The following is a 13817-nucleotide window of genomic DNA, read 5'->3' on the forward strand; positions in this document are numbered from 1 at the left end:
CTCAGATCTAGAACTCTGCACCCTTGTTAATGCATCTATGGCTTTATCTTGTTTGAATGAAGTCCTGAGTCAACAGTCAAATGTTCAATGCCCATGCTGCAACAGCACAGGAATCATCTCCATCAAGCAAGAAGGAGCCAGGGAGAAAAGAGTTACTCAAAGCCACCTTAAGAAACAAAAAGGACCAGGCTTCAGCCTCTAGGTAGACAGGGAAGATACATCAAGGGGAAGGAGGGATGTGCCTGCTAATAGCAGCATTAAATCCACTCTACCAACCAAACACTGTTTTATTTGACAGTATATCATGTCTACCAAGCGGGGTGGATAAATGGGTCTGTCCTCCAAGTTCTATTGTCTAAAACATGGTTTAATGAGATTGGAGTGTGGCTATCTTGCACACTGCAGTCCTGAAGGGCATAATATAATTGCCAATAATTTTGTGGTTCCAGTCTATAACCAATGCAGTAGGCTAGCCCTCACCAACTTGTGGTCCTCTAGATGTTGTTTGACACCACCTCCCATCAGCACAGACCAGCATGGGCAACAATCAAGGATGATGGAAGGTGTAGTTTACCAACATCTGGAGAGCACCATGTTGGGGAAATCTGTAGCAGACTGAAAATCAGGAAACTTCATAATTTAATATATCAAGGAATTTCTAGTAAAGATGTAAAATTTCTAGAAAGTTTGAAGCCATGGGGGGAAACATGGTTTTTTTGGGGAGCAGTTAGAAGCAAAAAAGCAGAAGTCTTGGGAAAAATTGAAAATATGCAATACTTATTTTTAAAGCACCTTTTACAGATTGACTGACAGTTACTTTAGGAACATAAAATGTATTATGTATAACTTGGTTTGCCATTAAATTATCATGTTTGGTGTATTAAAAGTACAGTTTATTCAGACAATAATTACAAATTTAATTTACTTTTTAATTTTTTTATCACAAATGAAGCTACAAGCTGCTGAACTGTAAGGAACCTAGCATCTATTTTCTTTTGCCAGTTTTTGAGGAGCAGGCAAGATTCTGCTTCTTCTGTTTTGGCATATTTGTCATGTTTATCTTAACTTCTATAAACTGAAGGTTTGCTCAAAGTGTAACAAGCGTCTATACCCTTTCACATATCATAGTCCAAAATTCTTCAATTTTTCCAATTTTTTGAAAAATCAAAGCAAAAAAAAGCCTTTTAAAAATGGTAGAAATTATTTTCCCCTAAAGTTTTTCAGGGTTTTTTTTCCTGGGCTGTCACATCTCGAATTTCTAGCACTTCTGTCTTTTTTGCTCACTGAAAGTGAAACTGCATGGAACAAAGACAAATTTAGGACTTCAGATTCTGAAGGTGGGAGGGACAGAGATTGAGTATGACTCATATGATGTGTTTGATAGAAATAATATAGTACAGTTATGGTTACCAGAATAATGTTTGGGTTCACACATTTGCCCACCTCTTCCTCAGTGTGGCCAGGAGGAGGAGACCGGAAATTTCTGCTTCCACCTATGATTTAACCACAGTTTAGAACTATGTCTGAACCCTAAACTGTGGTTGATCGTAACTATGGGTTAGTGAAATAAGCCAGGACCATAAATCAAAGTTTGAAGGTGACTTGTTCCAGTAAATCGTAGTTAAGACTAACCACAGTTTGTGCAGATTTGGATGAAATTACATAAATGGGGAGGGAGAATAAAAGCAAAAGCTTCCTCTCCTCTCTTCTCCTCATGATTGCACCACAGAAGGAGTGGAGAGCACATGATCCCGAGGCTCACAAAGGCTCATCCCTGTAAAAATAAACCTTTGTTTATTGTTACATCCAAATGCAGGCATTGGAAGAAAGCACTTGAACAAAGATATTTTCCTTGAGCTACTGGAAAATGAGAGCAGTTTAGGATTTTGTCCTCTCATGTAACTAAGCAACATAGGAAAAATTAGCAGCTAGTCCAGCCCCCTGTTTCCAAGCTGCTGTTATAGTCATGCCCCCTCATTTAAAGTAGACTAATGCCCTCAACTAGTTTAACTACCAGTGCTCATTAAAATGCATCCAGTTATTAAGGGCATGGTCAACAATCAAATTTATAAGCTGAACCTAAAATATACATCGGCCTTCTGTCCAAACATGCACAGGGATGGCAATATGACCTACAGCCACAATAAGAATCATTGAAAAATATAATAAGCAGATCATAGACATCAGACAGATGCCTATTGTTGGTAGGAAAAATACTCTGAGAAAGTCCCCAAATCCTAATTCACTGATATAATAACTGATCTCAAAATCATTGATATACCTCTGGTGTCCTGATTTTTCAAATCCATTGAGTTATCCCATGCTGCGTTTCTCTGATTGTGGTATGTGAAATCACTGGTAGGATGCTGAATTATATTCAATCAGACCATATTCAATATTCAATCTACCTAGCTCAGTATTGTTACACTGGCTGGCAGCAGTTCCCTAGGATTTCAGACAGGGGACATTCCCAGCCCCATCTTGAGATGCCAGGAATTAAACCTGGGACTAGCTCCATGCAAAGCATGTGGTCTCCTGCTGAGTTACAGCCCATGAGATAGAAAAAAAATATTCATCCAAGGAAAAAGCAGTTTTATGGAAAAAATGTTTTTTGCCATTTTAAAACCTGAAAGTCAGTTTTAAAATTTTCTGAATCATAAGGGAATAGTGGCAGCTTTGCATTAAGATGCATTCTAACTCAGCTCAAAATAATATAAAAAACCCAGTTAGGACTGCTTCAATACATATGTGTGTGTTCAATATTTAGATGATAAATGAATGCTGTACAACCCTGTTTTCTCAGAAAGTGTGAATGCCTGAGGAGAATCCCTTCCCAGTCAAGTTGCATCTTGTAAATATCACACTGTCCCCTCCCCTTCTACACTACTCACAAATGAAGATAAGACCAAGTGTTTTTGTTTTATTTTTTTAGAGAAGCTAGAAGGTACGGTTGGACTTACCGTGAATGGTGTTTCTTCATGGATGCCATGAGGTCTCCACGTGGGTTATAGTCCCCAATCAGCTCGAGACAGGAACCTGTCATAATTTTTTCTTGTCTCCTCCCCTTCTTACTGAGGTGATGCCAGTTCTCTTTCTTGACCAGCTCGGAACTTCACCTCAGTGTAACATAGAAAGATATAACAACAGAATAAGAGCAGATAACACAGATTGCAGATGGATTTCCCAGCCCCTCATAGGGAGGGTCGTGGAGACCTCATGGCATCCATGAAGAAACACCGTTCACGGTAAGTCCAACCGTACCTTCTTTCATGGATGCCAGTGAGGTCTCCACGTGGGACGTACCAAAGCTCGGCCATAGGGTGGGTCTATTGAGGAAGAACCTGCTGGAGAACCCTACGACCGAATGCGGCCTCCGCAGATGCGTATAAGTCCATTTTGTAGTGTTGGGTAAACGACGAAGGTGAGGCCCAAGTTGCTGCCCTGCAGATCTCCTCCAATGGGGCATTAGCTGAAAAGGCCGCTGTTGTGGCTGCCGCTCTAGTGGAATGCGCCGTGATTCCCTGTGGCACGGGTTTACTGAGTGATCTGTAGGCTAAGGAAATACATGCCTTTAGCCATCTAGCTATAGTTGATTTTGACACCTTGTGGCCTAGAGTCGGAGGATGGAATGATACCAGCAGAGATTCCGATCTACGGAATTGAGCTGTCCTATTGATGTATACCTTCAACGTCCTCCTCGCATCGAGGGAGTGCCATGCCCTTTCCATGGGGTGTTTAGGATTTGGGCAGAACGTGGGCAGCACAATCTCCTGTTGCAGGTGAAACTGAGACCTGACCTTTGGTATGAAGCTAGGGTCGATCCTCAGTACAACTCTATTGTTATGGAAAATGCAGAGGTGTTTTTGCACTGATAGAGCCTGAATCTCTGATATCCTGCGTGCTGACGTGATTGCTATGAGGAACGTGACTTTGAAGGTGAGTATTCGCAAAGGAACCGTCTGCAGGGGTTCGAATGGAGATTTCTGTAGTGCGGTCAACACTGTATGGAGGTGCCATGAAGGAAATCTGTGCACTACTGGAGGGCTGATAACGGTTGCTCCTCTTAGAAATCTCTTGAGCAGCGAATGTGACGCTGGAGAGACCCCTTCGTCTAAAGATAGAACGGATGCAAGCGCCGATAGCTGACGTTTGAGGGTGTTAGGACGTAGACCCTGGTGGAGGCCGTCCTGGAGGAACTGCAGGATATGTGGTGCGGATGCCGTCATAGGATTGGTGTCATGCACTGTACACCAACGCAGGAAAGCTGCCCAAGTGGATTGGTATATCCTGAGCGTAGATGGCCTACGTGACGCCAGGATAGTTGCTGTCGCATCAGGTGAAATATTTAATGCTAACAGCCTGCTCCGTTCAACCTCCAGGCGACTAACTGAAGCCAGGCTAGGTCTGGGTGGAGGACCGGTCCCTGATGTAACAGGTCGTGTCGATTTGGAAGTGGAAGGGCGGTTCTGACAGACAGCTGGACTAGGTCTGCAAATCACGGTCTTCTCGGCCAGTATGGGGCTATTAGGACCACCTGCGCCTCTTCCCTCCTGATCTTGTTGAGGACTGTGGCTTGGAGAGGAGTTGGTGGAAACGCATACAGTAGGAGCTGTGGCCAACTCGCCGTCAGTGCGTCTATCTGTTCCGCCCCACGCATGTGGAATCTTGCAAAATATCGAGGGATCTGATAGTTTGTGTCCGAGGCAAAGAGGTCCACCTCTAATTTTCCGAAGTGTTGTTGAACCATCAGGAAGACGCTTCTGTTGAGTGCCCATTCCCCTGGGAATATCTGACATCTGCTGAGCCAATCCGCCCGATCGTTCATTGCTCCCTGCAGGTATTCCACCGATACAGATGTAAGGTGCTGCTCTGCCCAGGACAGCATGGCTATTGCTTCTCCGCTGAGGAGCTTGGGTCGGGTCCCTCCTTGTCTCATTATGTATGATCTGGTCGAGGTGTTGTCTGTTTTGATCAATACATCGGGGTAGTGAAGACTGGGAAAGAAATGCTTCAGCGCCAGGTGAGCTGCCCTCAGTTCCAGCCAGTTGATGGGCCTGGCTGTCTCTGGTGGACTCCAACGTCCTTGTACAAAGAGATCCATGTAATGAGCCCCCCAGCCGCAGAGGCTGGCATCTGAAGTAATTATTGCACGAGGCGGGTCCTGTATCGGGATCCCCCTGGACAAATTCGAGTCCTGATGCCACCAGGTGAGAGACTGACGCACTTTGTGTGGTAAGGCAATCACACGGTGTCACCTCCAGGCGATGTCTCTCTGGAACTTGATCAGAAGATGTTGAAGAGGACGTGAATGAAGTCTGGCCCATGGTGTAACTGCTATAGATGATGCCATCATCCCGAGCAGTTTTGCCAGGCGCATCAAGTCTGATTTCGTTTGGTCGCGTATGGAGCGTGCTAGGTCTGTGATGGCCCGGATTCGTTGTGGCGCCAACGTTATAGTTTGAGCAAGGGTGTCTATCACCGTGCCCAGGTGTATAAGTGATTGCGTGGGGTAGAGGTGACTCTTTTGAACATTCACTAAAAAACCGTGGTTTTGTAGGAAACTGAGTGTAAGATTTAAGTCTTTGTTTGCCTGGGTAAACGACTGAGACCTGAGAAGTAGGTCATCCAGATAAGGGGAGAGGTGCACCCCTTTCAGACATAGGCCTGAGAGTGCTGCTGCCAGCACCTTGGTGAAGATCCTGGGTGCCGTGGCAAGTCCGAATGGCAGGGCTTTGTACTGAAAGTGTTTCTTGTCGTATGTGAACCTGAGCAACCTTCTGTGCGTGGGGTGAATTGGAATGTGCAGGTAGGCCTCCCTGAGGTCTATGGATGCCAAATAGTCCTGGGGTTGGAGTGCCTCTCTGATTGAAGCTATAGTTTCCATCCGGAAAGTCCTGCGTTTCAGGAACTGGTTGACAAACCTGAGGTCGAGCACCCCCCTGAATGAACTGTCCTTTTCTGCCACCAAAAAGAAGAGGGAGTACACTCCTGAGAACCGTTCGTCCATGGGGACGGGTTCTATAGCTGAGATTTGTAGAAGGTGCTCTATTTCTGCTAGGAATGTTCCGTGTTTTTGTAGTGATGTCGGTCTGTGTGAGAAGACGAAACGTGGGGGTGGATACTGATGTAACTCCAGTCTGTACCCCTCTTTGATAATGCTCAGGACCCATTTGTCTTTTGTTGTTGTCTGCCATTGGTTTAGGAAGTAATTGAGTTGACTTCCGACAGGTATAGAGTCAGAAACGTTGTTGTGGTTGACGCTGCTGCCTAGTCTGGTAGGACTGCTGTCTATTCTGGTGGAATCTCTGTGGAGGCTTCTGGTTTTGCCAGGGAAAACAGGAGCCTCTAAAATCCCTCTGTCTGTTGCTGAAGAAGGGCCTTGAGCCACGAAAGGAACGCGTCTGGAAAGTGGGAGTATAGCGTCGGAATGGCTTTCTTTCCTCTTTCCCCTGTGAGGGCATAACTTTCTTTTTATCCTTATTGTCCACCAATACCTCCACCAGATTGTCTTCCCCAAATAATTTCCCACCTGTATATTTAGCCGTGGCTAGATTAAATCTGGATGCATTGTCCGCATCCCAATGTGAAAGCCATACTAGGCGCCTGGCTACCACTGCCGTGGCCATAGCCCTGGCTGCAAATTGTGAGGAATCCATAGTAGCATCTGCTACGAAGGCCATGCAGCGTGAGAGTTTTAAAATGGACTTTCGTAACTTGGAGACCTCCAGCTCCTGATTTTGGGCTAGGTCCTCAATCCACAGCAGTGATGCCCTAGAGAATACTGAAGCTGCCACAGAGGCTCTTATGGACATAGCCGTCGCTTCATGTACCCGCTTAAGTGCTAGATCTGATTTGCGCTGTATGGGATCTTTGAGATGAGCATCCCCATCCCGTGGCAAGATCGAATGTGACAGGAGCGCAGTAATAGGCCCATCCACGTCTGGGACCCGCAACTGTTCCATAACACTGGGTTCTAAGGTATATAGTCTATTAGCCCAGTTAGTCCCTCTTTTGGGGTATAGCGGTAGCTCCCACTCCTGTTGAATATTAGCCAACAGCATAGGTGGGCACGGAATGCCCTTAGGCCCGGTCTTAACAGTAGGCAGTACCATAGCTGGCCTGGAGGAGGTAGGTTGTTCCTCAGAAGGAGCAGTCAGCTCCAGGGAAGCAATCACCTTTTTTAATAATGGTTCAAAATGAACTTCCAAAAATAGTCTGACCGAGTTTTGAGCCTCTGTTTCTGAGGCATCGGTCCATTCCCCGTCATCCATGGACCCTGTAGATCCGATTTCTGATAGGGCATCCTGGTGGTCCCGCTCATAATACCCCGTACCCATAGCCACCAAAGTCCGGTCAGGGGAAAGCTGTCTGGCAACCTGGCGTGGTCTCTTATATGGTGGGGGGGGGGGCGGCTACTGCCGTAGGCTGTGGGCATTATTTTATTTATTTATTTATTTTATTTCATTTTTAAACCGCCCATAGCGAATAGCTCTCTGGGCAGTGTACAAAAGATTAAAAGTACAGAAATACAAAATATCACAATAAATAAACTGCAACAAAGAGATTTAAAATTGTAACATTAAATGCATTAAAATGCCTGGGAGCATAGCCAGGTCTTAACCTGGCGCCGAAAAGATAGAAGCGTCGGCGCCAGGCGTATTTCTTCGGGGAGGCTATTCCACAATTCAGGGGCCACTACAGAAAAGGCCCTAGATCGAGTAACTGTCCTCCGGGCTTCCCGATGGGTTGGTACCCGGAGGAGGGCCTTAGACGCTGAGCGAAGTGACCGGGTCGGTTCATAGCGGGAGAGGCGTTCCACAAGATACTGCGGTCCCACGCCGTGTAAGGCTTTATAGGTCAAAACCAGCACCTTGAATCTGGCTCGGAAGCAAATAGGTAGCTAGTGCAAACGGGCCAGAACAGGTGTTATATGCGCTGACCGGCTGGTCCTCATCAGCAGTCTGGCTGCTGCGTTTTGCACTAGCTGAAGCTTCCGAACTGTCTTCAAGGGCAGCCCTACGTAGAGCGCATTACAGTAATCCAACCTAGAAGTTACCAGAGCATGAACAACTGAGGCGAGGTCATCCCTGTGGAGTATTGGGGGGTATCACAGTAAATGGTGGGACCTCCTCTAATAGTGCCTGCTTAAGTTGCCGAATTACGTCAGGCGAAAACAACTGTGCCGGCGTCATTGAAGGGGTTATTAAAGGAGCTGGCATAGGCTGAGGAGAGAGCTGGGGTGGAGAGACGGGGGGGCCATACTGCCCATGGGCTTCCGTCGTTCCCTCATCCTCCGATCTGCTGTCATCCGGCTGCTCCAGTAGATGGCGCTGGACTGAAGGCTCTATCGAACACGTCTCTTGAGTGCCACTCAAGATGGCCACCGCCGCCTTTTCGGCGGGAAAAATCATTAGGGAGCTGGAAGAGGCAGTAGGCGGTGGTGAAAGGCTCACTTCGCACAGTAGGCCTCCGCCCCAATTAGAGCTGTGCCGCGATGTAGCAGCGAAATTCATGCTCTGACGTGAGGCTTCTTGCCTATGCTCCCTGGCCGGACGTTGCGCGTCCGCTGGAGCTGTTGCCGTCATGCCCAATATCTGCAGGGAACTGACCGCAGCAGGAGCTGGGTGCTGCCCTGATTTTTTGTGTCCCTTCTTGTTCTGGGATTGTGGGACAGACGGCGGCCGGGAACTGACTGCAGCAGGAGCTGAGTGCTGCCCTGACCCCTTATGGCCTTACAGGGATCCGACCACAGTAGCCACTGTGTGCTGCCCTGTTCCTCTAAGGGTTTTTGTCCTGGCGGTCTGAGAAGACGGCAGTGCTTCCATATCTCAGACAGGAGAGAAAGAATAGGTGCGAAAAGAGGAAGAGAAAGATAATAAGAAGTATAGAAAAGAACGAAGGAAAATAGAGGAGCCGTAGGCTGATAGTCTACAGAAGTGAGAGAAAAACAGCCAAAGGTTGTTGCCCGAGCTGAGACAGGAACAGAACTGGCATCAACTCAGTAAGAAGGGGAGGAGCCAAGAAAAAATTATGACAGGTTCCTGTCTTGAGCTGATTGGGGACTATAACCTCACTGGCATCCATGAAAGAACCCTGTATAGGACTTCCGGGAAGGGTGACTTTGCTTGTGCCTGCTTTTGAGACGGGCTCCCGCCTCAAAAGAAGCTTATTCAGATATAAATCAGTCAGAACATTTTTTTTTGACTGATGAAATTTCTCCCGGGCAGGGAGAAACGTAGAGATCAACCTCAAAAGCCTGTTTTTGTTGGGAGGACTGGATTTCATTAATTGATGAGAAAAGGTCCAGCCAGCAATGCCGGACGGACTTCCGAACAAGCTCTATCTGATTAATGCGATACGTTTATCTTTTCTTCAAAGAGAAAACGGACTAACAGGCAAGCAGCCTTCTTTCTATTATTTTTTTTACTTGGTTTAAATTGTTGCAGCAAAAAGAGATTTGTCAAATGAATCAGCTTTAAAGAACTTCTGGGTGAGCTATAACTCTTCTCTGTTATTCACGAAATTAACAGCTTATCTCTGTTTCTATTGCAAAAAGCTGTCCTGGAAGTGCATTCTAAAGATATAAACAGAAGAGGGATTTCTATTCCGAGGAACATTATATTGTCTGGGACTATTCTCTTTTTGGTCTATTTTATTTTGACGAATCTGCTTCTTCACGACGCCACTAACTGTTTTCATGCTGGGAACTAAATTTGTTTTGTATTCTTGAACATAGAGAGATAAGGCAGGCTGCTCTGTTTATACTGTGATGTCATCAAGCCTGGAATATTAACCCAATTGTTGCTGAAATAAGAAGTGGCTCTTCTTTATTTTTGTTTTGTTTTGTTTTCGTGGTTTTAAAAATGGCAATCAAGAAAGTGGCTGAGAATCTGGAAGTAATTATGTTTCAGAAAATAATGGATGAGATTGAGATAACGAAACAAACCCTGCGACAGGGCAGTAAGGAGTTGAAAATTGAACTGAGCAAAATGACACAGGAGCTTAAAGAAATAGGGGATCCTGTGAGAGAGGAGAATGAGATCAGAGATGAGAAAAGAAAAAATAAAGGGAAGATACAAGCCCTGGAGATTGGAACAAATGTGGAATTGGAAAAAGATCTGGAGTTTATGGATATTAGAAATAAAATCTACTGTTTGGAATTTAACGTTATCTCTGAAGAAATTAATGAAGATATTAGAGATAAAGTTATCAATGGCTTGGATAATCTTCTGGACTGGAATGACGTGATGGAGCTTGATATAGAGAAAATCTATGGAATTAACTGCAGCCATGTGACAATGGAAAAACTCTCAAGAGATGAGCCAGTGCATTTTGTAAAAAAGAAGAACAGAGATATGACTTTACAACAATATTTCAGCAACTTATTCAGAATTGATGGCAAGAAAATATTTGGGATAGAGGAAATTCCCATCAGACTCTTGTTATATGACTATGGCTATGACAGCAAGATTATTATGGAATACTGATAATGGAAGATTGGACACTGAAATTACTGGACTTAACAGGACTATTGAAGATGGAAGATGGAATTAATAGGGATAATGGAATAATGGCTATTGAAATTATTGGACCTAACAGATTTTGATGAGATGGATTAATCGATATGTTTATTTGGACTATGGTTATGACAATAAGATTATTATTATTATTAACGAGATGGATTAATCGACATGTTTATTTGGAGAAAAATTGATAGATATATTTCTTAAAGAATTGAAACCTCTCTTTGACTTTTTGTGGAAAGAATAAAGTAATGTTTATGAGATTTGATGATTAATTAAGATAACTACTGGAGGAAAGTGATTTTATAATATAATTTAAGAGACAGGATTGTTATATATTGTAGACCTATAACTGATTTGATCTGCGACAAATGGGAAGTCAACATTTTATTTTTTTGTTTAATCATTTTTGTTTTGTTTTGTTTTTTGTCTTTGAATGTTTTATGATTTTGTTTTGTATGTTTTATGAAAATTTGAATAAAAATTATTGTAAAAAAAAAAGAAAAAAAGAAAGAACCCTGTATAGCAGGTTGGGTCAAGAAAAATTATGAGGAAAAGTGTAAAAACCCGAGACAGCCATTGAAAAATCATATTTCACCCCCTTAGTGATGGTGGCAATTAGCATGGGCTCAATCCTGACTGTACTTTGTGCAAAGAATAAGGTGCAAAGGGGCCCTGTCAGACACCAGCATATCGTACCCCTCCTCCATCATACTACTTTGGCATTCAGCCACTGCCACCATTCTCCATTTACACTATACTGAGTTAATTTCTAAGAAGCCTCCCAATGTCTCATGTTGACGCATTAGAACATAAGATCTGGCCAAAGGCCCATCTAGTCCAGCATCCTGTTCAAACAGTGGCCAACCAGATGCCTATGCAAAGTACAAAAGCAGGATCTGAGTGGAACAGCACTCTCTTCTCCTAATGTTTCAAGCCAGTCCTGCTGGTTCAAACCAAAGGCCTGTCTAGTCTAGTGCCCTCTTTCCCACTGTGTCCAATCAGGTACCAACCATTCAAGCAAGCCCTTCCTCCTCAGGTTCCTGCTTTTGCCAAGTGCAGAGTGGGAGCTGGGGAGCAGTGGGTGCCTGAATGCTTTCTAAAACATGAGTTGTGAAATGGCCTCATTCAAAGTGAATCCTCTGATGTTTTTAATGTGATGAAGAAGAACCTATGCATCCAGCATCTCATTTAAACCGGGTTGCTGTGTCTGCATGCAACATGCTAGGAATCCGCAGCCTATTTGGATGCTATGCTAGTGTGCTAATAAACGTATAGGAGTGGCTGTGTGTGTCGTATTTTAATTGTTCCAGCTGCAATATCAGGCCCATGAACAGCAGCAGTGACTGGTCACCAGGGCAGCATGGTCAGGGATGGAAGGATTATCCTGGCCTCCAGCAGACCCACTCTGCTGAGCAATCAGGATTTGTCTCATGTGAGCAATACACATAGGCCACCTTCAGAATGACACTGATCACACATCAGCACCTGGGGGAAGGCGTAGCCAGCACATTTTAGATAGCCCCTTCACATATTAAACCCTTGTGGGTCCCACCAAGTGAGGAAGGCAATAGACATTGTCCTTCAAATAATCATGTACACGTTGGAAGCATGCTAGTGAACTGAGCAGCAATCAATTCATGGAGGATAAGGTCATCAATGGCTACTAGTCATGATGGACATGTTCTCCTTTCATTGTTGGAGGCAGTATGTCTCCTCATACCAGCTGCTGGGAGTCACAAATGGGAGAGCGCTGTTCACCGAGATCCTGCTTGCGGGCTTCCTATCTGATTGGCCCATTCTGAGAACAGGATAGTTTTGGCCTAATCCATCAGGACTCTTCTTATGTTCTTATGGTGGGGAAAAGGCTATGACATACATTACAGAGTGGATAGCACACACTGAAAATGGAAACTCTTGTTTTATGATAAAGACTGATGCTCCTTTTGCAACTTGTTTTGTAATTTTATGCAGTTTTCTTCCAATATGCTACCCTTCTACCACCTGTGCCATTATATGGAATAATTTTGGAAGTTGCTTTGGAGAATCATTAAGGAAGAGGTATGGCATATTTTACTTCCCAGTTTGAGAAATTTCTCAGCAAAATAAATTTCAGAATAAAACCAACGAGCTAGAACAGCCTTTCCCAACCTTTGAATCCCCAGATGTTGCTGGACTACAATTCCCATCATTCTTGACCATTGGCCATGCTGGCTGGGGCTGATGGGAGTTGTAGTCCAACAACATCTGAGGCCCCAAAGGTTGGGAAAGGCTGATCTAGAACAACACACTGTAGGCTGCAAAAAGGCAACAGCTCCCCTCTTACCTTCCCATAAATTTCATTGATTGTTACATGAACAAATATAGAGGCTTCAGTCAGTCCCTCCAAATAAACATGACGGTAGCCTGGTGAAAATGAAAACCAGCAGTTAGTTTTTGACATGTCAAGATGCTACCCAAGCTATACATGATGACATGTTAATAAATGATATACAGGGTTTAGGTGTTTGGGAGTGTAGGCAATAAGGCTTGGGCTCATGAGTTCCCTACACCCTTCTCCTTTAGACATTACATCCATTTGTGTTTTCAAAGTTGCAAAGGGACAACTGATAGTGGCTATATCCAAATCTCAAAGAAAAAGGTTGCACTCTAATCCAGGTAGAACTAGGTGAGGACCTTCTGCAATGCAGACTGAAGGTCCAGGGACAGAAGGACCAGGAAAAAACTCTAAGTCTAATGTCCATAAGAGACCGGGCATCAGTGATACATATCCCCACTCAGTCCTGATTACAAAGTCTTCCAAACATAATGTCTTGACTCAGCTTCCTACCCTGATGAGACGGCAGTTTTGCCTACATATTTCCTTCTTCCCAACCAAATCCACATCCTCAAGCATTTGGGGCAGCAAAGAAGCCCAGTTTGCACACACAAACCTTCCACAAGCCCACAGTGCCAACCCAGGCAGAGACATTTTGTCATTTTACCTATACTGCTAGCCCTGCTTTTGGGCTCGCTGCTGAAGAGAGACAGGTAAGCAGATTCACTAACCAGGCATAAGGCTGCTGAAGGCCACGGTTCTTTGTCCAACAAAATCTCGGCCAATCGGATCGTGATCCCAAACAAGAAACCGAACCAAGGCTATTTCGGGCATGTGGATGGTAAAAGTGAGAGTTTCTTCCCAAACAGGATTAAACCCTGTAAGGAGCAGAGAATACAAGAAGTGTGAATGAATGAATATGTGGTCTGTGACCGTAATAAAATGATTCATTCTTTCAAGAAGTGTGGGAAGAAAAA

At 44.5% G+C, this 13817-nt stretch overlaps 1 protein-coding gene across 10 annotated transcripts in view; it reads right to left on the minus strand.

Annotated features, from left to right (window-relative positions):
• Positions 1–13817, minus strand: part of PLCH1 (phospholipase C eta 1) — a 199378-nt gene that overhangs the window by 9659 nt on the left and 175902 nt on the right. For all 10 annotated transcript variants that reach the window (XM_061637103.1, XM_061637110.1, XM_061637109.1 and 7 more), the window contains 2 exons: positions 13572–13718; positions 12850–12929 (listed from right to left, as the gene is read on the minus strand). In XM_061637103.1, coding sequence (XP_061493087.1) covers positions 12850–12929; positions 13572–13718 — 227 coding nt within the window. The remainder of the gene's footprint in view (positions 1–12849; positions 12930–13571; positions 13719–13817) is intronic.

The sequence above is a fragment of the Rhineura floridana genome, chromosome 7, assembly GCF_030035675.1.
Source record: "Rhineura floridana isolate rRhiFlo1 chromosome 7, rRhiFlo1.hap2, whole genome shotgun sequence".
NCBI classification, from domain to species: domain Eukaryota; kingdom Metazoa; phylum Chordata; class Lepidosauria; order Squamata; family Rhineuridae; genus Rhineura; species Rhineura floridana.